The sequence below is a fragment of the Macrosteles quadrilineatus genome, unplaced genomic scaffold, assembly GCF_028750875.1.
Source record: "Macrosteles quadrilineatus isolate MER2022 unplaced genomic scaffold, UCM_ALF_1.0 Scaffold_1__1_contigs__length_201487025, whole genome shotgun sequence".
NCBI lineage: Eukaryota > Metazoa > Arthropoda > Insecta > Hemiptera > Cicadellidae > Macrosteles > Macrosteles quadrilineatus.
The window spans coordinates 164,416,028-164,443,710 of NW_026542594.1; the positions used below are offsets into that span (position 1 = coordinate 164,416,028).

A 27,683-nucleotide genomic window follows, 5' to 3' on the forward strand; every position below is an offset into this window, starting at 1 on the left:
ATCTAATCGTCATAAACAGTTCCAACACTCCGGACTACTCGCCTTGACTACTTCCTTCGCCACTTCCTACGTCGCGGACCTGTTTCCCTCCCTTACCATAGCATTTTAGGATTGCAAATACCTTAGTCTAATCGTCATAAACAGTTCCCACACTCCGGACAGCTCACCTTGACTACTTCCTTCATCACTTCTTACGTCGCGGACCTGTTTTCCTCCCTTCCCATAGTATTTTAGGTTTGCTGATACTTTAATCTAATCGTCATAAATAGTTCCAACACTCCGGACAACTCGCCTAGACTACTTCCTTCACCACTTCCTACGTCGCGGACCTGTTTTCCTCCCTTTCCATAGCATTTTAGGACTGCAAACACCTTAATCTAATCATCATAAACAGTTCCCACGCTCCAGACAGCTCGCCTTGACTACTTCCTTCACCACTTCCTACGTCACGGACCTGTTTCCCACCCTTCCCATAGCATTTTAGGATTGCCCTTACCCTTATCTAATCGCCATAAACAGTTTCCTCACTCTGGACAGCTCGCCTTGACTACTTCCTCCACCACTTCCTACGTCGCGGACATGTTTCCCTCCCTTCCCATAGCATTTTAGGATTACCCATACCCTTATATAATCGTCATAAACAGTTCCTTCACCACTTCCTATGTCGCGGACCTGTTTTCCTTCCTTCCCATATCATTTTAAGATTGCAGATACCTTAATCTAATCGTCATAAACAGTTCCTACACTCCAGACTACTCGCCTTGACTACTTCCACCACCACTTCCTACGTCGCGGACCTGTTTTCCTTCCTTCCCATAGCATTTTAGGATTGCAGATACCTTAATCTAATCGTCATAAACAGATCCCAGACTTCGCACTGCTGCCCTTTACTACAATGTATCGAGTAATCTTCAGTATAATCTTCGCTAAATATTAACAAGTGATGTTTTTCCTCTTGTACTGTATTTGTAATTTGCTAGTATATTGTGGGTAGTTGGCTTTTATGAACACATGCTGCAACTTCAAGTCTTTTGTTTACTTTATCCTTGTTATTTCATTCATCCAACATGGTTACCTAGCAACCCATAAGACTAATGTTAAAAAAATGTAATTTTCAGTTTCATTTTTCTACGTAATTAGATTTTTGTTGGCAGTTCTAACTGCAGTAAACTCGTTTTTAGGCCAGAAATAAACTATTTACAACATTTGAAGAAAATCGTCGGAGCCGTTTTCGAGATATTTCTGCAAGCAAGCAAGCAAGCAAGCAAGCAAGCATACAAGCAAACATTGCTCGTATTAGAGTATAGGATTAGAGTTTTGTCTGTACATTGCTCAGAATCATAAACTTTTAGGTTATTTTTACGTTTTATACATTAGAGAAACCGAAAGTCTCATCTAAATTTCTGTCCGTCTTCATGTCTGTTACGACCCAAGAGCCATTTTACGCGGCCTACTCCTGAAAAACGAGAGTACATATCAAGTTCCAAATCATTTTAATGTATTCACTGGATTGGCGAAATTGTCTTTAGCCATTAAAATATGGCGTCACCACTTTGTAAATAAAATAACGGACGTTTAAAAACCCAATTTTGTACGATTTTTTGTAAAGTTTTCTCCCAATGTTTAGCACATATTCTTCTATGAAATAACGAACAGCTGTTCAAATCAAGATTATTTCTTCTAGCTGTCACTGATATGTTTACATTGAATGTTGTTTACAAATACCGCAACCATTTCCGATCACGTTTTGAAAGCAAATGCAAACCAATTAAGATTAAAAACGTTTTCCCTTACATAATCGATTTAACACTAATTTCACTTGCGACTAAGATCACTTGCGATTTAATTAATCGCAAGTGCAATAATATGTAGGGTAAAGCTGGGTTTTCCTAGACGCGGAGTCGGCCAGCGGAGAGCGGACAACGGAGAGCGGAATTGAAATTAACATGGCATTCCGCTCCGCTGCTAGGAAAACAGTAACATTAAATTACCTAAGACAAGCTGAGTCCGCTCTCCGTTGTCCGCTCTCCGCTGGCCGACTCCGCGCCTAGGAAAACCCAGCTTAACAGTAAATGAAAATAGAGATCTTTGTGTATAAAATTGTTCTTGAGTTTTGATAACCGGGAAATAGACCTTAAATCAGTGTTGTATATTGCTGGGAAACTTACATTTTTTAAATGAGCGTTTTCAGTCGAGACTCAGCACACGACCGACGCGCGTCTACTTGTCTGTAGTAAAAATAAAAGTAGGCCTACTGTGCATTTATGTTTTATTCGTCATGTGTATAAGTGTACAGTTCGTGTATGTGTTTCAAAATCTCCAAGACGCACCTAATGGGGAAGCTCAAGACCTTTAGGACTGATGATGGCGATTTAATTTCACCGAAATGCATCTCCTGTAATAGGATACATTAGGATCGACCAGCGGACACAGGTAATTTAGCCTTTTATTGATTGTCATACCGATCCGGAACAACAACAAACAACATAAAATGAAGTTATGTATAATAAATAGTTTGGCCAGCATATCTGAAAAGATGCAAACCAACTGCTGTTCTTTATATAAGAAGGTTTCAACTGACTACTATAAGATCCCCGTGCGTAGAACGGGTACACAGCTAGTTAGGCATATTATTGTACATTTTAGGTTAGTGTTTTAGGTTATCTTGACAATGTCATCTGTTTTTTTTAGATATGCTATGATTCAAAACGTTATATGTGACAATAAAGAATGATTTATTTATTTAATTTATTGTATGACAGCCCACTTACAGTCAAATTAGTTACAAAAGTAGCTGGTCACAATTAGTAGCGCTGGTCGCTTGTTCATTTGACCAGCGCTACATCATGGCAAACAATTATTATTTACGAGAATACCTAATATGCCAGGACCGCCATATTGGTTTCTAGCAAGCCAAAATTTTATTTAATTTAATTGAGGCATGATTACCAGCATATTTTACCAGGATATTATATTCACCTACTGTACACTATGCATAAAATTATAGTGGATGAATCCGCCTATAGTCCAGGAAATGTTATTTTGGTCAAATACTTTTTTTTATAAAAAGTGTTTGTTATGTTACCTAGTTTTGCTAAATATTTTCTCAAATGCAATATCTGAGATATGGTGGTAGGTAGTGGTGTTAAGGGTAAATGGGAAGAAAAGAAATTATAATATATTGTTCTCTTTAGTTATAACTCAAACTTTAATTAATTTGTCAAAGAATCACTGAGGTTTGCACAAAATCATAGCCTACTAGATTTTACACTAAACACAAAAATATTCCACTATTAAAAATAAAACTGAAACTGATACATAGTTTTTGACTTAACCTTAAAATAAACTTGTAGAACCTAACTTAAATATAATGCCACTAGTCTACATAGAAACATTAAATGATAAGTCTTCCTTATTACTAGAACTTGATAGATGTGTCATTTTCTTTTAAATGGATCCTTTCAGTGAGTGTCTTCAGATTCGTTGCTTCAACCTACATGAAACATAAAATCATCAATAGTTAATAATAATTGGAACTATGTAGACACGACTATTTTACTTTCTCCACTTATAATATAATTATTCCTCAAGTAATACTTTACATTGAAATTGCGACCATACGAATGTAGGTATTTTAAGCCAAGTATCTATTATTTCTACATTGAGAATTTATTGGTTTTGCTTAAGTAATCAGGTTTTAGTAGGTAATTTTGCTTTTTTTGCATTTTGGTATTATCCATAATTTGAGGCATGATTGTTTATACTGAGAGAGTCTAATTGTTCAGTTTATAAAATTGATTTAAAAAAATACTTGTCCATCAAAACTAAACAAAAAATAAAGTAAACTATTTGAATGTATACTTCTTTAAAGTTTTTTAGCTAACACAAAAATGAAAATATAGACTGTGATTTAGTAATGCCTTATTTTCTAAGTATTATTTGTCTAGGAAATAACAGTAACTAAACTGTATACATTTGTCGCTATCTAATATTAATTTAGTAAAATAAGTACAATTTATAAAATTACAGTCAAGAGTGTAGCTTGAATTTCTATACAATATTATATTCATCTTTACCTTGTTTATTATAAATTACATAGAAAAAAGGAGGTACTGGATAAAACTTCCTTGTCACAGCAGCGCGTGCCTTAGTTTTAATACACATACCCTCAATTACAGTATTATTATTAATAATTACCATTTGAGATGGGGACACCACCTATGTGCATATTTTAACCCAAATATGAGTGAAGGATGAGTGTAGAATGGAGTACCACACCCATCACCCCTAATTTGGGGAGGGGAAGGCAAGAGTAATCTTTGGAACTAGTTGTAGACACCCAATCTAAATATGCTTGCGGATACCTCCTCTGTTATTAATTATTAGCATTACGAGTCTTGTATCTCATAACATACTAACCGCAGGTCCTGCTTGTTTCACCTCAACCAGTGGTGCGAGCACAGGCCGACCATGAGCACACTGGAATGGAGTCTCGCAAAGAGCCAACTTTGAAATGAGAAGCCTGCAGCGATCCAGGCTCAAAACATCTCCAAACTTTATTGACCCTGTCAAACACATTATAGATTGAAAGTTAGATTTAAAACTGAACAAAATAAGGTATAATGTAGAAGTTAAGGGTTAGTGAACCCCCATGCTTCATATGATTGATTATGAGTAGTATAGAACACATTACTACAGTAGAACCATGAGCAATCAAGTCTCTCATGGGAATTATCAAATAAAATTATTTGTCTTGGTAGTCAGGTGGTTATGTTATAGTGCTTAAATAAATACACGAGGCCAGTAGATCAGGCAGGTTACAGAGCAAGTGACCTGCCTCTGGTGTATTTCAAGTTACCTGAGGCAAGTAGCCTGCCCACCAACTAGCCTCCTGTAAAGGTGGCTTCAAAAAGAAAGTCTCTATGCATTAATGGCATCTCAGATGTCATACGAGTAGATTATTTCATAATTTGTCATACCAGCATACAAAATTTGCATTGCAAGTCCAGTAACTGTTTCTGTATTATCTTTGATTTTTGCCCAAGCGCTGTTCTATTTTTCAGATTAATGCTGGTAATGAAAAGTGTCACTTTTGGCCCTAGTGATGAAATCCACAGCTCAAAACAAAAGTAAAATGATAGCTTGTATGAGATATTAGTCAGTACCGGGAGTAGTGATTGGTTACCTCGGCAGGCCTCAGTGCTGATGATATCATACAAGAGTGGAGGCATTGAAGGCAACACTCCGCAGCCGTCCTGCACTGATGACAACAGCTGCTTCACCAGGGCAGTCACAGTGCTACACAGCCACTCCTGGTTGGCATTCTGTAACATTCTGCTGCTGTTTTGTACATATTAGACAGTAATAGTAAAAGGTTACCTCGGCAGGCCTCAGTGCCGATGATATCGTACGACAGTGGAGGCATTGAAGGCAACACTCTGCAGCCGTCGTGCACTGATGAAAACAGCATATTAGATGTTAGTAGCAACACTCCGCAGCCGTCCTGCACTGACGACAACAGCTGTTTCTCCAGGGCAGTCACAGTGCTACGCAGCCACTGTGTTGAGCCCTGGCATCCAGCAGTAGAGGCGTTTGTAGAGTCCAGACTGTCCCCAAAGGCCATATTACAAACGCATTGTCTGGCGCTAATCACACTTTGTTTTCCCCCATATGAACATCAATGAATACAAATATAAAATTTAAAAAATAGAAATACTAAGTAATAAAGTAAATTTTAATAAAAAAAGACTATTAAATGGTATAAAATCAATATAAAACACTAGACAAATTTATGTTGCTGAATAATCTACATATCAGAAGTACACAAAACTGACCCATGACAGTAAAAAAACTAAAACATTTTACCTCTCTTTTAAGGCGATTGACCAGACATAATGGTATGTTAATCACCACCACTTTAATGTCTTGTATCATAAAGTTCAGTCCTAGTTTTGATATTCTTGTAAGATGATCTCTTAGTATTGTGGTTTCTGTTACAGATAGATTTATTTCAATGCTATAGTTTACGGGATGACTAGCCAGTCCATCTTCTGACTTGTATCCTATAAAGTAAAAGTATTTTTTAACGTTTTCACAACTGTACCTGGTTTGGCCAATCATAAAAATTCAAAAATCCAACTTGCAACCCTTATAGTTAATTTCATACCAATTTAAATATTAAAACTAGAAGAGTACCCGTCTTACGTACGGGGTTGGCGTATAATAATAAAATTATTATTGCAGTTATACTCGTGCTTTGCGTTTGCAATGGGAGAGGACACGGCTTAAGAAAATTTGGTTCTTTTAATCTACGGTATACTATAGTATAGCACATCTACCATAGCTATATTGTTCTACCACTGCACCTAAACAATAGAAAAAAGTTAAGTTCTCATTGTGTATCACAGCTTTTTGTTGCTGCTTGGTTCAAATTAGCTGTTGTCATTAATTACAACTCCTGATTAAGATATAGACATACTCTTACCTCAAAAACCCTTTCGGGCTCCGCCCCAGTGGCTCTAAAATTTCTCATGTTAACCTTATGAGTATTCATATTTAAAAGGAATTAAAGAATTTTTCCAGCTGTTTCAACTACACAAGTTAGTTCCATGAATTCCATTGTATTCTAAGGTTATAAGGTTTACGAACAGGGTGCAGCACTATTAATTCTTTTTGCATTTGAGAACAGCTAATTTGAACCAAGCAGCAACAAACAGCTGTGAGAACTTAAATGCTTTGATCTATTGTTCAAGTGCGGTACTAGAACATTATGGCTATAGTAGATGTGCTATGCTATAGTATACAGTAAATTATAGTAAACCAAATTGTCTTATAACGTACGTGTCCTCTCCCATTGCAAACGCAAAGCACGAGTAAGACTGCAATAAGCATTTTAGCGAATTTCCCATAGCCTATAGGGAATAAGCTATTACCGTAATACTCATGGTAAGACCTGGACCCGGTACGGATTTACTTTTTCGTTTTGAGGTCCCTAAAGGCCAAAAACACCATCCGTTTAAATTCACATATATATATATATATATATATGTGTGTGTGTCCGTTTAGGGCGATAACTCGAGCAAAAATGATCCGATTTTGATGAAATTTGTTATAAACGTGTAAACCTACATTTATTCGAACAAGTTCGCGAACCAGTATGATCGGACTAGGGGAACGTGGTTTTATATGGGGTTTTACAGTCCACTCTTGGTAATTCAAACACTTGATAATTCAAAACTTTCGATAATTCAAAATGAAGGCTCAGTCCCTAGAGAATCTCTCAATAATTCAAATTTTTACCATGCATTTTGATACACTCGGTATTTCAAAGTCCAAATAGAGGGCAGGTCAATTTGTAACACGCAGTAATTCGAAGTTTCGTCGGAAAAACACTCTATAATTCGAAGTAACTCAGTAATTCGAAGTTTCGTCGGTTAACACTCTATAATTCGAAGTCATGCTGTAATTCGAAGTTTCGCCGAAAAAAACACTCTATAAATCAAAGTCACGCAGTAATTCGAAGTTTAGTCGGCAAAACACTCTATAATTCGAAGTGATCTCTTCCTGTTATAACAGGAAACTATACAGTACAGTAGGCCTACATCCTGTTCCCATGGTAGGCTAGTGTTGGACGTTTTGATGTTTGTTTAGTTAGAGCAGTAGTATGAGTTAGTTCGCTGACTTGTTTTTCTAAGTTGGCAATCCGATCTCTAGATTGCCCGACATCTCCTTGAGCACAAATGTAGTTGTCGACAGCTGATAGTTCAGCTATTGGCGAAATATATAGCGCTAAATAACAAATTTCTTTGCAACTACAGTAACTGAAAAATAAGCCGTTGATTGTGTACAAAAATACGGTATGATGTTTTATTGTAATGTGCTGTACCAAATCAAATCAAATCAAATCAAAGTTTTATTTTCCAAAAGACATTACAAATGCATGTGGAATGGTCAAAGAAGGTATTATGTTGGTATTACCTTTGTATGTATTAAACAAATGAACTCTCTGTAATTCAAATGGTTTATTTTTCTCCCGATAAATCGAACTCTTGATAATTCAAAACTCTTGATAATTCAAATTTATATGCTTGGCCCACCAATTTCGAATTATCAAGAGTCTACTGTATTGGGTAAAAAGGAAAAGTAGATGGAGGAATCAAAGAAATGGATTTCCTCAGGGTAACGTCTTAGCCCCAGCTCTTTATAACATTTACACTAACGACCAACCGTTGCCAAACGCTACACGTCAGTATATATACGCCGGTGATACGGCGGTGGCGGCACAAGGTAAGAGTTTTGAAGAGGTGGAACAGAAGCTGACCATGACTCTAAATGAACTTTCCCAGTACTATGACGCAAATCACCTCAAGCCGAACCCTGTTTGGACCCAAGTTTGTGCTATTCACCTAAACAATAGAGAAGCAGGCCGTGAGTTGAATGTGAGCTGTTCGCGGTATGGGACCTGTTTATGACCATTAGATTAAGGTTTTTGCATTCCTAAAATGCTATGGGAAGGGAGGAAAACAGGTCCGTGACGTAGGAAGTGGTGAAGGAAGTAGTGAAGGCGAGCTGTCCGGAGTGTGGAAACTGTTTATGACGATTAGATTAAGGTATCTACAAACCTTAAATGCTATGGGAAGGGAGGAAAACAAGTCCGTAACGTAGGAAGTGGTGAAGAAAGTAGTAAAGGCGAGTTGTCCGGAGTGTGGGAACTGTTTATGACGATTAGATTAAGGTATCTGCAATCCTTAAATGCTATGGGAAGGGAGGAAAACAGGTCCGTGATGTAGGAAATGGTGAAGGAAGTAGTAAAGGCGAGCTGTCCGGAGTATGGGAACTTTTTATGACGATTAGATTAAGGTATCTGCAATCCTAAAATGCTATGGAAATGGAGGGAATCATGTCGGTGACGTAGGAAGTGGTGAAGGAAGTAGTAAAGGCGAGTTGTTCGGAGTGTGGGATCTGTTTATGATGATTAGATTAAGGAATCTACAATCTTAAAATTCTATGGGAAGAGAGGGAAACAGGTCCGCGACGTAAGAAGAGGTAAAGGAAGTAGTAAGGTGAGCAGTGTAGAGTAACTGAAAACAGTTTGTAGCAGTAAGATTAATGTATCTGCAATGCTGAAATGCTATGAGAAGGCATGGAACATGGATGCATGCCCACGACATAGAAAATGATGAAAGAATTAGTAAAGGCTAGCAGTGCGGAGTGTGGGCAATGTTTGTGCAATTAGATTAACGTATCTAAAATACTAAACAGGTCCACGATGTAGGAAGTGACTTAGGAAGTACTTAGTAAAGTATGAGCATAGTGGGGGAACCGTCTGTGGCAGTTAGATAAATGTATCTAATACTTAAATGCTATGAGAAGGGAAGGAAACAGGTCTATGACGTAGGAAATGGTGAAGGAAGTAGTAAGGCTTGCATTGCAGAGTGTGGGAACTGTTTTGGCAATTATATTAATGTATCTGCAATCCTAAAATGCTATGGGAAGAGAGAGAAACAGTTCCACATGAACAACAGAAACAGTAAGGGGTGGTGAAGGAAGTAGCAAAGGTGAGTGTTGAGTGTGGGAATGGATTAATGTAACTGCAATGCTAAAATGCTATGGGAAGAGACTGTAGACTGTAGGTTAACATGATTACAAAGCATGAATCGAAACATATTATCAAACATATTATCAATACATAGTATCTAACATGCAATCGTTTACAATAGAAATTTACAACTGAGTTGACAACAGCTGATTTTTACTCCATAGAGGCTAAAAACGATTTTATACTCCCTAAAGAGTAAAAATGCTACTTTAGACCCGCAACGCATGCAATAAAAACACCTGTTTTTACTGCAGTATGAGTATGAAAAAAAACAATATAATATGAACCCTTGATGATCCCGCTCAATTTTGTGGATGCCTCTGCAAACGCCACCTAGTAAATATGAATACTCATAAGTTTAACATGGGAAACTGCAGAGCTATTGGGGCAGATCCCGAATTTTTAAGATAAAGAACATGTCTATATGTTAATCGGGAACGTGAGTTAACATCATACCAAATTTCAGCACAATCCAACCAGTATTTAATGCGTGATTGAACTTCAAACAAACACACAAACTTTCACATTTATAATATTAGTAAGATAAGATAATAAGTCAAAAATTCAAAATTCAAATATATTTATTTGTGATCATACAAAATCTTGGCCTCGCCAAGTTTGCAAAACTTGTCGGCGAGGTCCAATTGATTCACAAAAATTTAACAAACAAAATTTTAATATTTTTTTCTTTTTAACAAATATAAATCCCCTATATACAGGGTGAATAAAAAGTCAAGACCCCCCCCCTCTATTATTTTTATAAGTAAATACAGTATACAGAGATATCCTTTTGGTGGTTGAGCAATCTTAGCAAAAAGTATCATTTTATCATTTTGAAATTTTTGAGTGTCCCCCAAAAGGGGGGATTTGGGGGGCAACTCAAATATTTTAAATGTAAACCCCCTTCAAGTGACACCTCATTTTGAAGTGTTTACAAAAACTTAAAGAATGGTGAAAACTATAGCTCGCTATCTCTTCTCTATCCAAAATGGTAGCCCGTCAAATGTTGTGGAAAATCAACGGTAAAAATGTTAATTTTGGCTGCCATTTTGGATAGAGAAGAGATAGCGAGCTCTGGTTTTCACCATTCTTTAAGTTTTGGTAAACACTTCAAAATGATGTGTTACTTGAAGGGGGTTTACATTAAAATTGTTTGAGTGTCCCCCAAAAGGGGGGGATTCGGAGGACAACTAAAAATGTTTCAATTGAAACCCCTATCAAGTGACACCTCATTTTGAAGTGTTTAAAAAAAACTTAAAGAATGGTGAAAACCAGAGCTCGCTATCTCTTCTCTATCCAAAATGGCAGCCAATATTAACAATTTTACCATTGATTTTCCACAACATTTGACGGGCTACCATTTTGGATAGAGAAGAGATAGTGACCTCTAGTTTTCACCATTCTTTAAGTTTTTGTAAACACTTCAAAATGAGGTGTCACTTGAAAGGGGTTTACATTTAAAATATTTGAGTTGCCCCCCAAATCCCCCCTTTTGGGGAGACACTCAAAAATTTTAAAATGATAAAATGAAACTTCCTGCTAAGATTGCTCGACCACCAAAAGGATATCTCTGTATATTTACTTGGAAAAATATTAGAGGGGGGGGTCTTGACTTTTTATTCACCCTGTATATATACAGTTGAACCTCGTTTGTACGAACCTCGATAAACCGAATTCCTCGATAAGACAAATTTTTTTTAATCCCCTTGACACTTTCATATAGGTCAATGCTAAAAACACCTCTATACAACGTAGTAATTAAGTTAAAAACCTCCATAAGACGAATTTGTTTCTCAGCACAAAACCTCTAAAAGACGAACGTGACCTCTATAAGACAAATTTATCATAATCTTAACCTCCATAGTACGTAGTTTTCAAAACAAACAGAAGCTTGTCTCAACATGAAACCCCCACCCATCCCTCCTCCTTCCTCAGTCATTGTTTGGAGAAACCTTGGAGCGAGGAGAAACCTCTATAAGAAGAATAACAGCAGCATTAAACCTCGATAAAACGACCCTCTTTATTAAGAATACCTCTATAGTACGAATTTTTCCCGTACCCCTTGAAATTCGTCTTATAGAGGTTCAACTGTATTATTTGTGTTTTTAGCACTAAAAATAAAAACTAATGAACAGCAGAAAATGTAAGCAATTGCACTGAATAGTTTTAAATTAACATTGAATTTTGGATAGTGAAGTAGACATCCCATCTATATGGACCAGCTGTCACCAACTTTTTATAATAAAACAACGTTCTGTGAGCCCCTTTAAAATGGGGAAGGAATGCCTAGTTCTATCAACTCAATAGTAAAACCTTAAAAATTATTTTCCAGGGTTAAAAATAGAAAATATGTAAAATCTTAGGGTTGGCTGAAGACAAGATATACAATTTACCTGATATCAAAGATTCTAAATTTATTCTCTCATCCACAGCATGTTGATCGAATAATACCAAAACCAAGTTGTTTTTACCATTAGGCCGCAAGAGGGCAGCTATAAATTTTTTATCCACCTGTCCCAACACCTGAAAGCAACAAAAATAGATTTAATTTATAAAACTACCTTTACACTTGTAAATCAAATTAAAAGACAACCAATAACATAATTTTAAAATTAAGTTTACCTCAGCTTCTGAGAGGGATTCAGATGAAAACACACAAGGCTTTTTAAACTCTATTGATGGTAATATTTGATTCGCTAAATTTTCATTTTCATTCATGATGTTGAAAACTCCATTGGAACCTGAAACAATTAATTGTAATTGAATTAATATATTATCTTGATATTTTAATAGTAAAAAAATAAAAATTAACTCTTTCTTCCTTAGTTGAAAATGCTGACAGTGACATTGAAATATTTTAATGTTTTGTATGTAGTGTAAAGTTTTGCGTCTCTTGTGCCAGTTTGGGCTCTTCCCTATTTCAGTCAAGCCTGCTTATCCTCACAAAAAGTCTGAAAAACAATATGTTTTCTTGTTTAACATGCAGCCCAAAACTATTATCCTTTAAGAGGACTATCTATTCTTCATCACATTAAAGAAAAAAAACAAAAGAAAAAACCCACAGGGATTTGAGTAATGATTTTTTACCCCTTCTAGAATTTCAACATTTAAAAATTGAACCAACTAAATTAAGTATAATGATGGTTTACTTGAAAACATAAGTATTAATTTCCCTCGAAATAAAACAAAAAACTTTGCCCACTTAAAACCATAAATCTAATGTAGGTCTTAAATTCTACATAACCATTGAAGTTTAGTTTCACTCTTAGTATGAAGACTAAAGTGGACAATAAACCACTAGCAAGATTTGTCCGTCAAAGGGCTCTTGTGAACTATTTGATTCAGTCTGAAACATTCCACCACATCTGTACTGTGACAGTGAATTTAAAATTTCCCGCGAGTTAAGTAAATCGCATATCTGCCGTGGAGTACGTCAGGCGCCACCGTCATTTAGCTGCCTCCCCACCACGACCTTGAGAGGGAAGGAGCTCTAGGAGGTGACCAGTGGACATTCAGTGCCATACCGTCTAGTAATCAGGTTGTAAGTTTTCGTTGATGGAGGAAGTGAGTGTAGTGTCGCCGATTGCCGACGGGGACATATTTCTATATGGGTAAGTGTTCCTCCAAAAGTCGTAAGTTTTAATTCTTTGACAAACTCAGATTTTAATGTCAATTTTCTCCAAGTTGTCTCGATTTTAATTTTCCAGTATCGAGTCCATAAAGTATCGAACGTTCTAACCCTCGGTTAGAGGCAAATGTTTCACCTCGAGACTCTAGATTCTTTTAGAAGTTTTATATCTATAATCGAGCGGAGGCATCTGTCTCGTCGGTTCGATTATAAAAGACCCCCTAAATTTCAAGCAAGAAGTCATTTTGATTTAGTTTTTGTAAAATGAAAAGTCAGTGAAATTTTATTTCAGAGTATTCCATTTTGTTTTTCCGTAGGTTAAGCGAGGATAAAGTTTAATTTTATTTTCAGAGAGTGTTATTGTATCCTGTATCCATTAATTTGAAGTCCCCTTTAGAATTACTATTCAATATTAGTAGTATTCTAAAAACCTAAAAAGTGTGTAATTTATTAAGTTGCAGGTTGTGTTCCGTGTGAGGTAATTATCTCGCATGGCGACACGTTTATAGAGAGTGTTAGGTTATCGATTATTCTCTAATTTAAAGCCCCTTTTGATTTTGATCTTATTTGTGTATTTTAAAGGCCCACGAAGAGTTTAGATGAAATGTTGTCTTACGTATAATATTCCGTGTGGGGTATATATCTCGCATAGGAATATTACCGTGCGTTTGAGATTAATCTGGTTTAACGCAGTCAGTTTACTAGGCGTTTAGTCGTAAGATTTAGCTAATTTTCCTCAATATTTTGTCTCCGAAGTGCGGTGACCTTTGGGTATTTCTTGCGTGTTAATCCGCGTGAGGCACATGTCTCGCGCGTCGGTAGTCTATTCAAATTAATTACACCCGCCTTCAGATTAATTGACGTGTCAAGTCGTATGGGGCATTTGTCTCGTACGACACGATTTGTAAATATATGTTTTATAGAATATCGGGAGGGGCATCTGTCTCTTCACGAAATCTAATTTATCATTCACCTTGTAAACGTGACGATTCAGTGTGTATCGGTGACGTTGAGATACCGCTTTACATATAATAAAGTGTTACGATTCACCCTGAGGCGTGAAGTGTGTAGTGTAGGTTTGGTGCGAGAAAGGAGCACGTCCCGACAAACTGTATATCGTTCTGATTAAGTACCTATTGTTTGAAACACCTTTCAATTATTATATATCCGTAGTTGTAATGATAACGTAATAAATATCGATTGTTTACTAGATGTGGTTACAATTTTCATCTCCTGAGATATTTCCTTGCCTCCAGACAAATTTTAGTATTACCAAAAGGGTCGAACCTTTCTCTGTGGGTTTATCCGAGGCAAATAAAATTTATTTTGTACTGTGGGAATATTTGACATATTAATAACGTATTTCTATTATGTTATTCCCCTTACAGTACATGACAGAGCACCTGTCATTTTAACCTTCAAGATGAGTTCATCCCCAGTGGAATGGAAAAATACGCCGATTTTGGACAACAGTATAGTCATTCTCATTCTACAATCATCACTATACTAATTTTGAAAATACCTTCCATTTACACTCAATTTTAGGATAAACCTGACTTTAATACTAAATACATTGAAATAGCAACCATACTAAGGTAGACATTTTTTTAAGCCAAGTATGAAGGGAGATGAGTGTAGGATGAATTTACCAACTGTCTCCTTATATTTCATGAGCACATTAATATGGGTGTAACATAACATATTGTTCATACCTTTGTTTGTATTTGAAGAACCATCCCTCCATTTTATGGATGCCAATTCAACATTGTTAGCATGAATAATGCTGTCTACAACCCTTTTTTCAGCTTCTGATAGAGGTTTTTTACTTTTCTTCAAATTTTCATTAGCAATTAGCATTGGGGATACACCTTTTGGCATGAACCAATGTCGGTTTTCCATATTGAATGCCTTATCCGAATCCTTAAACAATGGAGTTGTAAAAGAAGACATTCCGGTGAAGTGATTAATGTAGAATACTTTTCCACTTGATGTAATTTCCTTGTTCCAGTTTGTGGTATTTATCTGTTTGTTGTTCTCAACATTTTCACATAAAGGGGATTTTCCTGTTGTTTTGTCAATAGGTGAGGTAATATTTTTACTTTCCTCCCTTAAACTATCTGAATGAAAAACATTGTCTGATTCCAACATGGTTTGTTGGTGTAACAGAGGGACATCAAGAATTGTTTTGTTACTCGCTGTAGTACAGTTGGTCTTGGTGTTATCGAGACTTTGGTTTAGTTTAGTCTCAAAAATGTGCTGCTTATCACATGTTGGCTTGGTATTGGAATTAAATGATTTTTGTTCATCGCAATCTATATTTCTGTCGATGCTCTTACTATTGTATGGACAAGATTTTAAGTTTTTCTGAGAATGAATAGAAGGTTTAATAATTGAATCAAAAGTTTCAGCAGACTGATATTTTGAATGTTCAATTATTCTGTTACCATCAACTTCAAAGGGGTTGGATTCACTGTAGTTTTTGTTGTGTTGCGACTTTCCAAATTGTTCTGGAGCAAACCAATGATATTTTTCTTCATGGTATTTCAAACCATTTGATAAATCATGATGTGATGCAGTTATATTGTTAATAGGTCTTTTAAAGGGTGTGCTTTCAATCGATTCTTCTGCTGCAAAGTCTTTGACTGGTTGGAAAAAATTGTACTTAAATTTATGGTTTGATTTTAAACATTTATTTGCAATTTCAGACCTATAACTGGTTTTCCAGGAACTAGGAGCAAAGCCATCTTTATCTGTAGGTTTGCAATTAAAACTTTCATTGGATTTCATAATAGGGGTTGATTTGGTCCAAAAACTATGGTTTGGATTGAAAGACTTTTGGGAATAACTGTTAAATACTGTTGGAATCAGAGAAAAATCAGTTTGTTTGTCAACTGTGCATGGAATATTTGTTGAAGTGTCTAAATACTCCAGCGGTTCATTGAGATATCCTGATCTCTGAGTTTCATTTTTAGTATCACTTGTGAAGTGTACATTCTTTCCCGTATTGTAAGCTATGGTTGGTGTAGAATACAATGTATCAGGGGATGGAAATTCATTCACTGTGTGATAAGTTTGGCTCTTTTTACTAACAAAAGGAAGTTCTTCAAATTGCTCATGGTGTTTTTTATTTGACAAATAGTTGTAATTAGAACCAAGCTTACCTTTCTTGGAACAACAGTTGATTGAATCAGGTTTTATTTCAGTATAAGTGTCATTGTGATGCGGCATGTTGGATACAAGAGTTTCTGCATGTAGGCTCTTATAGGCCTTCTTCACTTCTTCTGTTTTATTTTTAGGTTTCTCGCTTTTACCTTTGATACATTGATTCAAAGTAGAAATATCAATGTTTTTCTTTGGCATGGGCAGGTGTCTAGTTGTTTTTGAAAACTTAACTTTGTTAGTCAAACTGTCCCCTTCTATATTCGAGGAAGCTTTCACACGTTTAATTTGAAGGCATGGCTTAGCCGGGGCTTTCATGGAGTTTAAGCCACTTATTTTTTTCCTTGTTGTAGTAGTTTTGACATTTCCAAATGTTTGGCTAAACCAATTCCAACCACGTTTATTTCTGTCTGATGTCACATATTTGTTGTTAGCGCCCTTTAAGTAAAATGTTTTATTTGGAGATATTTTTTCTTCTGGTTTAAAAACTCTTTCTGGATCTAATTTTGACGTTGGATCATTAATTTGATTGTCTGATTTGAATATAGATGATAACTCTTTAGAATGAAGGTTAGAGTTCATTCCTTTACTGCAAGTGAATTTGTGGTTGTCTATATATTCTAAGGTGTGCTTTTGAGTTAGCTTTAAGGCATTTGTTTTGGGTATTTTCTTTAGAGATCTAGATAACTTGACTTGCAGAGTTTTTCTTGGTGTTTCTATACGAGAGTGTTTGATCAAGCTATCGTATATGTTTTGAATTTGACACATATTCCTAAGTGCATCATTATAAAAGTCATGTGATACAATAGGTAAAATTGAATTTTTATTGTGAACATCTTTTTGTTCTTCTGAAGGGAATGAGGAAGTAATTTTCACTGCAGAAGATATTTCTGACTCTGACTGCTCAGTTGTTAAAATATGCTCAGTTAATTTACTTTTCTTCAAGAAAGTAGGTTTTGCTCTTGGAGCTTTGTAAAATGAATTACTTTCAGATTCTGTCAGAATGTGCTCAGTAAGATATTTTTTTACTGAACGATTATTGACTGATGTATGTACAATTGATTTTTGGCTAACATTATTAAATACACTTGGGTTACCTTCTAAAGTATCTTTGCGGCCCTTTAATTTAAAGTGAAATGTTTTATTTGGAGATATTTTTTCTTCTGGTTTACAAACTCTTTCTGGATCTAATTTTGACGTTGGATCATTAATTTGATTGTCTGATTTGAATATAGATGATAACTCTTTAGAATGAAGGTTAGAGTTCATTCCTTTACTGCAAGTGAATTTGGGGTTGTCTATATATTCTAAGGTGTGCTTTTGAGTTAGCTTTAAGGCATTTGTTTTGGGTATTTTCTTTAGAGATCTAGATAACTTGACTTGCAGAGTTTTTCTTGGTGTTTCTATACAAGAGTGTTTGATCAAGCTATCGTATATGTTTTGAATTTGACACATATTCCTAAGTGCATCATTATAAAAGTCATGTGATACAATAGGTAAAATTGAATTTTTATTGTGAACATCTTTTTGTTCTTCTGAAGGGAATGAGGAAGTAATTTTCACTGCAGAAGATATTTCTGACTCTGACTGCTCAGTTGTTAAAATATGCTCAGTTAATTTACTTTTCTTCAAGAAAGTAGGTTTTGCTCTTGGAGCTTTGTAAAATGAATTACTTTCAGATTCTGTCAGAATGTGCTCAGTAAGATATTTTTTTACTGAACGATTATTGACTGATGTATGTACAATTGATTTTTGGCTAACATTATTAAATACACTTGGGTTACCTTCTAAAGTATCTTTGCGGCGTTTCTTTTTTACAACAGTAACATCTGTTTCCGATTCTGTTAAAATATGGTCTGTTAAATGTTTTCTTTTAATACGGACACCAAATGCTTTAGGAGCTTTAAAATGAACACGACTTTTGACCTTTGACTCTATACAGTAGTTATTGGACTCGTTAGTAGTATGACTTGTATTTGTATTAATGTGTGCATCTTGATCATTAAGTCTTTGTTTGACCTTTGATTTGTTATACACAGCTAATTCTGTCTCAGCAGAGGCAAAACTAATATAATTTGTATTCCTTTCATTACAATTTACCATGGTTTCCTTATATGAAGTGTTTTCCTTTCTACAACTATTCTCTAGTTGAAGACAACAAGAAGGATTATTGCTGTCAGACACCATTTTCACTCTGTTCAATTTGATTTCACACATATCAGCAAGTTCTTTATTTCCCATGGTTTTATTTTCTAACTCTTCAGGTACCACGGGGTTTCTAATGGTTTCATCGTTGTTTGTTTCAATAGTGTCTTCTAGAGGACATGGTCTAGAGACGGATTTGCCACACAAAACATTTGATTTGACGACATGATCATCATGACTTGCAATGTTAGCAGCTTCTAGATTATGTTCTGTTTTCTGTTCTGTATCAACGCCTTCTTCTGGCATGGCATATAAGGCATTATCGGAAACTACAAATTTCCTTATGACATTTTCTAGACTCTTGTCAACAACATCCCATTTTTTAAATTCAACTTTAACTTTCCTTGGATCACCGACAATGTCATACTCAGAAAAAGGACATTGAATGTGAATAACAAACACTGGAAAGGATTTCTCTCTTGGTTTATCATCATTTCCTTTAACTTCTTTCCCAATATTCCTCATTGAAAAGCTCTTAGCTAGGTGTTTGTTTGCTACTTCGTAAATTCTCTTGTTTTTTACCAGTCTTCCATTTACATAAATAAATTTGAAATTACCAGTTGGCTCAGTTTCTTTGCTAATATGAAGAGTTACTGTAAATGGATATTCTTCCAATGTGACAGTTATCAGGCCATGAATTTCTTTCAAATTACAATGATAATTAACAGCGTCTTCACAGCTACTGAACTCTTGAGTTTGTAAAATCACAAGCTTTGTAACATCGTTTCTTAGAGTAAACGATACCTGAAATGTATAATAAGAAAAATAACAAGTATTCCATTAACAAACTTAATTCATATTAATATATACTTATTATTTTATTTTGAATTTAGAGAGCCAACCTGAAGTATACTTAAAAAACTAATTGTGGTACAATAGGACAACAATAACTAGAACCATGATATCTGGAATTCCTTGATATCTGAAATCTTTTACAGTTCCCTTGAAATCCCGATAACTCACAACTGTGTAAAGTACCTTTGTTAGTAAAATATTTTAAATATTTAACCTTAATAAGTCTAATTTAACCATTTTGCAATCAATATAACACTTATGATATTAGTATGATTAATTTGAATTAGAATAACAAGAAACTTTGAGTTATAACACTTATCTATAACTCAAAGTTTCTTGTTATTCTATATTTTTTATTGTTTTTTGGAAATTTGTATTGCCAATGTTTTTCTCAAAAATCCATAAATAACAGAGAAATTGGATTTGTACAAAAACAGCTCAAACTATTTTTAATAAAATTTATTTTAATGTTTTAGTACTTTCAACTCTAAACAAAGTCGTACAACCCAATTGCTGTAAAAATTAAGGTTCAAAAGTTAATGCAACTTTAGTGATTTTCCCCATAAAATATAGTTACTCCCACCGCTCGTTCAAAAGGCGTTGTTGACAAGCTAATGGGAGAAAGCGCGTGTCAGATTGCTGATACCATTTACTTTTTATTTACAACTAAAACTTGCCATAACAATTTTAAATGAAAATCATCAAGATAGTAATTTTTTTATCTTCCATGAATTCAACATTCACAATAGTTTACATCCCTTAACTCTTTGCTGCTTGACTAATGAGCAAATAACACAATTACCTTGTGATTTATGATGGAAAGAGCAATCAAGCAATGCCTGACAGATTCCATCTCCATGGCAGGCTGTATTCTTGCTCTTCTCACAGGCAAATTGTGAAGGAATCCCTTAACAACGATTGTGGTTCCAGTACACAACCTGTTGTGTGTAGAGACCACTGCATTGTTTCTCTCTTTATTGCCTCTGAACACCTAAATGACAACAAACATAATGAACATTTAAAATATGGTTACCTAACATCACCAGTTGCCGTTTTATGGTTTACTAGGTGAAACCCGTCGAAATTGACAGTTACTTCGAGGCTTAGCTAATTCATCTAACTGCTATAAATAGAGTGAAATTATACAAATTTTAAGCATTGTTTAGTGAGTAATAAGTGTAAAAACATTAGAGACTATTGGCACTACAGTATTGCGTTAGTTTCAAAATATGGTTGATCATTCAATGAATAAATTATTTCCTATACCGTACGTCAATGGAATTATTTATACTATGTTATTACGTATTACGTATTGGTGGATCTTTTGTGGTAAACACTTCCGCGATTCATCAGTGTAATGTAGATTAAATCTATGCTTTATTTGAGGACAAATATCTGTAAATATTTCTTTAGATATAAATTAAATGGTTTTTGTTGCTGACCACATGAGTAAACATGCACAACCCTTTTTGTTAGTCTAATAACATTCAAAGGCTCTCTATGAGTTCAAGCTCTTATTTGTATACCGTACATATATATATTATGTTTCCATTAAGCTGAATGAAAACATCGAAGGAACCTCTCTGAAAACTCTGCATCAATTTTCCATCCTTCTTTCTAAATCATGCACATATTATTTCTACATACAAGTTATTGGAATTTTAATCCAGTTTTAACCACTATTAATTTAACAAAATTGTCAAAATATGGGCACGGCTCATATGGGCAACGTGCTCTTCTGCACTTGTATTATTTTGTATTGGATTACACAATAGAAGTGTTTCCCAATGATTGAAATATTTATGACGATAATCTCATGAACCTAAGGTGATCAACCTAGAATAATTTGATAAAATATAGGCAAAAGTGGTCAAAAAGGTATACACCAACGCGTTCAATAGAAATAGAGATAAGATAATTCAATAAAAAATCATTTCAAGATGTACTATGATATTAAGATTTCCCACTGATTTCGTAATGGGTATATTGCAAAACATGACATGATGCAAAAGAAAATCAATTTTAAAATCAGAAAATAACATTGCAAATACAGTACTTCTTTTTGACTAATTCAACTCACTAAATGTGTGTGGTTATAAATACATTTTAAATATTAACTGCTGTTTCATTAAAAAGTAGTAAAAAATTATCCATATGGCTATAATGTAAACAAATCTGGGGAGGGAATTTTAAAGGTTACTGGGGCAGAGCCCCAAGGGAATTTACTTTGTTTTCCTTTTAGTGGTTCATCTACAGACCATGACCTTTCTTTAGACATCCCTACCAAGCTTCTACGCCCAGCAGTTCTCTCAAATTAGTGGAGATAAAGTTTCCAATAAATAAATAGATTCCTCTATATTAACCTTATGGGAGAAAACCCAACTTTGGTGGAAGATTCTGCCCAAACTAATGGACTTAAAAAATGAGAACCACTTTGCAAAACTACAGATCAGGGCCATTTTTTTTTTACACTTCAATCATCAAAATCGGTCTAAAAATGAGGGAGGAGATCTGTTTACAAAAATCGGCTTAGCGTATTATATATATATATATATATATAGAAGATAGCTAGAGAGATATAGTTCAGGGTGAAGCTTAGTCATACAGTAACTTTTATACCTAATGGATGATTTTCCTAAGAAATAAGCTTAAATTTTTAGGAAATGTTAATATAGGTACTTAATACTTTACTTTAATACTTTAAACTAAAATGGCGACCATACGATGGTAGGTATTTTAAGCCAAGTATGAATGGAGATGAGACTGGCTTGGTACTGACTCAGGGTGGCCACTCAAAACAGATTTTTTTATTCCCGGTTTTTTCCCGGTTTTCCCGGGTATTTTTCAAGGAATTCCAGGGCGTATTGAAGTCCTATTTTCATACCAACAGATGAAAATATACTGCTAAATTTACTAATTTCGTAAAGACGCATTTTAATAAGAGCTGAAATAAAAAAAAACTACCAACTCATTCGCACAATTCAGCACGGAACTGACGCGGACATAGTGGTTATGTTGTACATTGTACAGTTTCTGATCGTATTGCCCGACGCTCGCCGACTACGGAGACTACGGCCGACATGTTCCTTAGACAGGACTGTTAATTTTTTAATAGCCCGTACAGCCAATGGCAACTAAGGGACCTACAGTTTATAGTGGAATCCGAACCACATTTATCGTGTAATTTACGAATTGGTCTAATTATCTAGGATAGTCATCCGAATAGTCGTAGTACTCACTAGTGCGGATGTTAATCCACACCAGGGAGTATGGCACAATTTGTGACCTCCAAGTATGCTGGATTACAGGAGAACGCCTTGGTCGCAGTCTAATAAAAACTATCAGTGGGTGATACTGAAGTAAAAATTTAACAAATAAAAAGAAACAAAACTATAAAAAAAGCATAAGTGTAATAATATTCATAAAAAGTGTTACTTATCGTGTTCATTCTAACTATCCAAATTAATTGAATTACCTTTGAATAGGTTTGTTCACATCCTTCAGGTTTGGATACAATCAATAGGACACTACAAGCTTCTATTATACTGGCAATTGACTCTCCACGAAAACCATAATAAGGGAGATTTTTCTTCAAATCTTTGATTGAACGGCATTTACTTGTCATATACCTGGAAAAATTAACATAGTTGTCTAAATTATTTGGATTTGGATTAAGTTATTGGACTTTGTAAAGGAAAAAAAAAACCTTTTACTATTATTTATTGATTCTCTTCTCAAATGCAAATTTATTCATGCCTATATGAAATATAATTTAATATTCCTCTAAATAACTCTTTTCTTTTCAATCATTTATTCTTGGTTCTCATGGGGAGTAAACATAACATTTTGGGAAGTTTTACAAATAGAATAGGATCTTCACTGAGAAATTCACTTTAGGCCTATATATTTGTATTATCATAGACTAACCAACACAAGTAGACTTCTCATCCCATTGTAAATTTTGAAGCACGTTTTTCGTATCTAGTTCATGTACGTGACACAAAGGCGCTAGTGTCGATGAAACTTTGTTTCCATTATTTTAGGGTTAATTTCTTGATTTGTGCTTTACTGTTTGGTTATATAACTAGGGGACAAGTTATTGTGTATGATTAGATGGTATTATTTGTTTAAACGAGGTTTTAAATGGCTGTAATAACGGGAAACAAATTGTTAACAAACCACGACCTCTACATAAACCGTACATGAACTAACAATAAAATTGTCTTCAGCTGTTCCATAAGGATGAGAAATCTACTAAGGGAGTATGTTTTATCTATGGTATTATTAACTACATGATTGTTACAAATACCATGACAAACACACAACAAATATAGATTGAAATTAATATATAGATAAATTAAATAAACCAACTGTTTGACATTAAATGCAAACTCAAAGCAAAGTCAATATTTATCCACAAATCTAGGGAATTAAAATGCGTTGTTTTAAGATTGACTGGGGATGAAAAGTAAACAGGACACAAGCACATTAGGCCTATATATAAATAAATATATGTATATGTACGTGTATATAAATGCAAACATATCAATTATTTAGAAACATAACACAAAACAACAAATAGGCCTCGGAAGGCAGGCGGTTGGGTTGACGACGTGACGGCGATTATTTGAACACCTTCAATGAGAGGGACGCAATAGTTCATACTGTTGGACCAAACGATTTTGGACCAAATGAAATACTCCCCAACTGGATGATAAAACGATTTTGGACCAAACGAACTGTTTTACAACTGTTGGACCAAACGATTTTTGACCAAATGAACTGTTTTACAACTGTTGGACCAAACGATTTTGGACCAAATGAAATACTCCCGATCTACAAACTCATTTGACTGCAGACAGGTTAAAAGCCAACGAATGCATTTAATCTTAAGTTGGTGTTGATTAGATGAAGCATATGCTTATTGGTTGAGACGAAACGCGGTGCGTTCGGTATTTGGTGGGGGCCCATAGTATTTGGTATGTTTACATTATGAGGTTGCAAGAGCTAGCATTGACTATATAGCTAGGTACCGTACTCTCCCACTAGCATGAGATCATGGGACTGTGATGTTTTCTATAAAAAAATATACGGACTGATAGTGATAACACCAAACATAAGTTATGCTAGTAATTTTCCCATATGAGTTTCATATGTTCTTCTGATTTTATTACTTACCTTTCTCCAAGCACGTCAAGCTCTTCTTTTGTCAGCCCCTGTCCATTGTCAATAACTTGAAGAATGAAATTTTCCAAATCAATACGAATGGCAATTGAGGTTGCTTTTGCATCTAAAGAGTTCTGAACCTAAAAAGTAAACAGATTTTACTTTTTAGGCTAGCCCAACTGATTTTAGGCTGAAAGTGTACGAGTTATGATAACCATCGATGTATAATAACTCTACTGGATAGCGCGCTAGGTGGTGGAAAAACGGTCCGTGCCCGCCAATCGAATTGGCGGGATACCGAGGCGGACGGGCCGAATGAACCTCTCTGTTTTACACAAACATACATTCACTCAACCTGCTCTGCTACATTTATTTGTTAACATAAAAATTTCAAATTGATATATTATTTTTCTGGAAAAACCAGTGCTCATTACTATGTAGCTAGTTTTTACATTAACATATTTTTTATAATTTATTTAGGCAAATTAAAACAGATGATTGTTTTTTAACACCATTAAAAACATGAAAAATGTAGTAAGCGAGGAACTTTTTTATTTTTTGGTCAGGAAAAAAATTCCTGCGGCTAAGCTTTAGATCAAAGTTATGAATTTTATTTTTTATTTTAAGCTTTTTTTTATACGGAGCCTGCTTGTATCATTTTTAAGCGATTAAAATAGGCATAAAATCGCTTGGCACGGCATTGGCGCTAGGAGCTCGGCCGGCGCAGCATCAGTGTACGGGATATAGAACCCGAGTTTCTAGCTTTTAATTATCATTATATTACATCAAATATGTCATTACATTACGAAGAATGGTAACTAAATTTACAGGCATATGTTTATGCATTTTAATGCTTACCGGTAGTCTATAGTTAACAAAATTCTTTGAATCAAAGAATAAATGTTGGATTTCACACTAGTAGCCTATTTAATACCTAAGAAAATATTTTGTTATTATTTTACTTCAGTGAGAATAATGAATACATTTGAGATATTGGCATTAAATATTATACACTCATTTTATTTAGCAATATAATATGTTTTCCAAACACGTTAATCACAGTATGACAAAGAAACATACTATAATATAGGCCTAAACAAAATATATATTCTTAAATGCAAGTATCTCAATAATAATTGGGCCTCACCGAAGCAAATGATGACATGCATATGCGATCAAATAATTATTGTGATATACTTTGCTCTGGTTAATGTTCAAATATAAATAAATCTAACTCTTTAGTATCACCACTACATTTCTCATGAGATTTACTTTTGACACATAGTCCATAAAGTGTGAGCAAGTACGTAGATTAATTATATCTGCTTATAAAACCTCCTTAAGTTCGTTACAATCAATTATCCCCGGAATATTTCCACAAAACTAACATAGCAATACACGGCGAGAGCGGGCGCGACGCTCGGCACTAGGGTGAGTCATGCCTTTATCCCCACTCCTCGCGGACAGAGCGAGGTAGCGACGGACCGTTTTTCGAGCCCTACTTCAACCTGAGCGCGCAATCCAGGGAGTTATTATATATCGATGATGATAACAAATTGTTTTGAAATAGAATCAAATTCTTGATTCTTGTTCGGAGTTAAAAAAATACTGCTTTTGGATTATGTGTGTCACATTGCTATGGTGTATAGGTTTAATACACTGGCTATAAAATAGTAGTTTTATTAATAAGATGGTCAACCTTGCAGTAGACCTACAGCTGCGTTTACACAAGACCAGTAGGCAGCACCTGCCTCAGTTAGCGTATATAAATTACTCAATTTAGTCTCAAAAAACCATGCCTTACAAACTTATCTGGCTTCTTGTAATTGCGGCTTAAGCACAGATAAAGCGAAAAGTATGAGCCCAACTCACACAAATCAAGATTCTGTCTAATTTAAACTAGGTAGACCTAGGTTGAACTTAGGTTAGCCTATTAGTTGGTTTGATATAAGGAAAACTAGGCTAGCTACTATTAAACACTCTTAAAACCTTAACAGCAATATCAAACAAGCAAACAAGGTATACTTTCAAAGTAATCTAAAATTAACAATCAAATAGGCTAGGTAATATTTTAAAAGTAACCTAAAATTAAAATTAACATGTCAATAAGTCACTCACCAGCTCACTAACACAATGAGTTACATCAACAATAGATATTCCACTTCTCAAAGTTGATTGCACTTCTAATGAAAGCTTTTTAATCCTCGTCATATTTGACATTACATTATTTACATTACATATTTTTAATATCAATAAAAATAAGTTAAATGCTCCATGACGATAAAAAGTAACAGTAAGTTATCTCACAGTTCGACAAGTTGGTTCAATAAACATCGTTCATGTTCATTCATGATGTTTGTTTGATCTTGATCTTGGCTTGGTGGCTGGCGTTGAAATTTGAAATGTTGTTGGCTTTTGGTTTATTGGTTTGGTCAATTAAAATGTCAATCTCACATGTATTTTAAAAATGGATTGTTACCACCAAAACCAGACGACATCATAAAAAACAAAAATAAAGAATACTATCATACAGCAAAACAGCAAATTCTAGAAAAAAACAATTTTTTTGTAGAAAGATTTCCAGACTCGTATGAAACCATACACTTGTAATGCAAAACCACTTGAGTTTTGGTTGTATAATAACATACAAGAAACAAAATTATTACTTTATTCAAGATCAAGTAATATTATGTAAGACGTTTGGAAAGGCTTTTAGGTACTGTATCACTAGCAGGCCCGACAGCCATCGTCCTGTCCTACCTAATGTGGTTTTATGTCAAATGCTCGTTCATTTTCATTTTTCAAGATAAGCTCGTCGCATCGCTCACTGACGGTTGAAGTTCGTTCGCATCGCTCAATCACGTCCTGGTTGAAGTTCGTTCGCTACGCTCTCTCACCTTTTCGTTGGGGCTCGTTCGCTGCACTCACTCCCCTTCGGGTCTAGCTAGTTTGATACGCTCACTCACCTCCAGTTTTACTTTCTCCCCCTATGGAGAAAGTATTGTTTTCATCCAAATTTTCGGGTTTGAATTTTGAGTGGATATATCCATTTTGGATCCCCCTGAACAATAAAAGTGGTTTTCGAAGTGATGTATGTGTGGATGTGTAAAGATGGCCGTGTGTGTATAGAGC

The 27,683-nt window shown here is 35.0% G+C and overlaps 1 protein-coding gene across 3 annotated transcripts; it reads right to left on the bottom strand.

Annotated features, from left to right (window-relative positions):
• Nucleotides 1-3,199: 3,199 nt before the first annotated feature.
• On the bottom strand, nt 3,200-26,895 carry LOC128988896 (uncharacterized). 3 transcript variants are annotated; one of them, XM_054410665.1, is made up of 11 exons: nt 26,670-26,895; nt 24,564-24,691; nt 22,861-23,014; nt 20,188-20,376; nt 14,939-19,334; nt 12,221-12,339; nt 11,992-12,121; nt 5,866-6,062; nt 5,186-5,324; nt 4,420-4,565; nt 3,200-3,493 (listed from the first exon to the last, which is right to left on the bottom strand). In XM_054410665.1, the coding sequence occupies exons 1-11, from the start codon at nt 26,769-26,771 to the stop codon at nt 3,419-3,421; spliced, it is 5,775 nt and encodes a 1,924-aa protein (XP_054266640.1). In that variant the 5' UTR covers nt 26,772-26,895; the 3' UTR covers nt 3,200-3,418. The 3 variants fall into 3 exon arrangements, 2 of the variants coding, with proteins under 2 accessions (XP_054266640.1, XP_054266652.1); XR_008490441.1 differs by lacking the exons at nt 3,200-3,493; nt 5,866-6,062 and having other exon boundaries at nt 4,476-4,565; nt 5,186-5,334; XM_054410677.1 differs by lacking the exons at nt 3,200-3,493; nt 4,420-4,565; nt 5,866-6,062 and having other exon boundaries at nt 5,192-5,324.
• Between the last annotated feature and the right edge of the window lie 788 nt (nt 26,896-27,683).

What these genes read in the sequence shown, in the direction of transcription:
- LOC128988896 (XM_054410665.1), bottom strand. Translation starts at nt 26,771, where the DNA reads ATGTCAAATATGACGAGGATTAAAAAGCTTTCATTAGAAGTGCAATCA. An exon ending in TTCTTCAAATACAAACAAAG is followed by an intron (nt 12,340 to 14,938) that starts GTATGAACAATA and finishes TAATTGTTTCAG; the next exon opens with GTTCCAATGGAGTTTTCAAC. An exon ending in TTTAGAATCTTTGATATCAG is followed by an intron (nt 6,063 to 11,991) that starts GTAAATTGTATA and finishes TTTACTTTATAG; the next exon opens with GATACAAGTCAGAAGATGGA.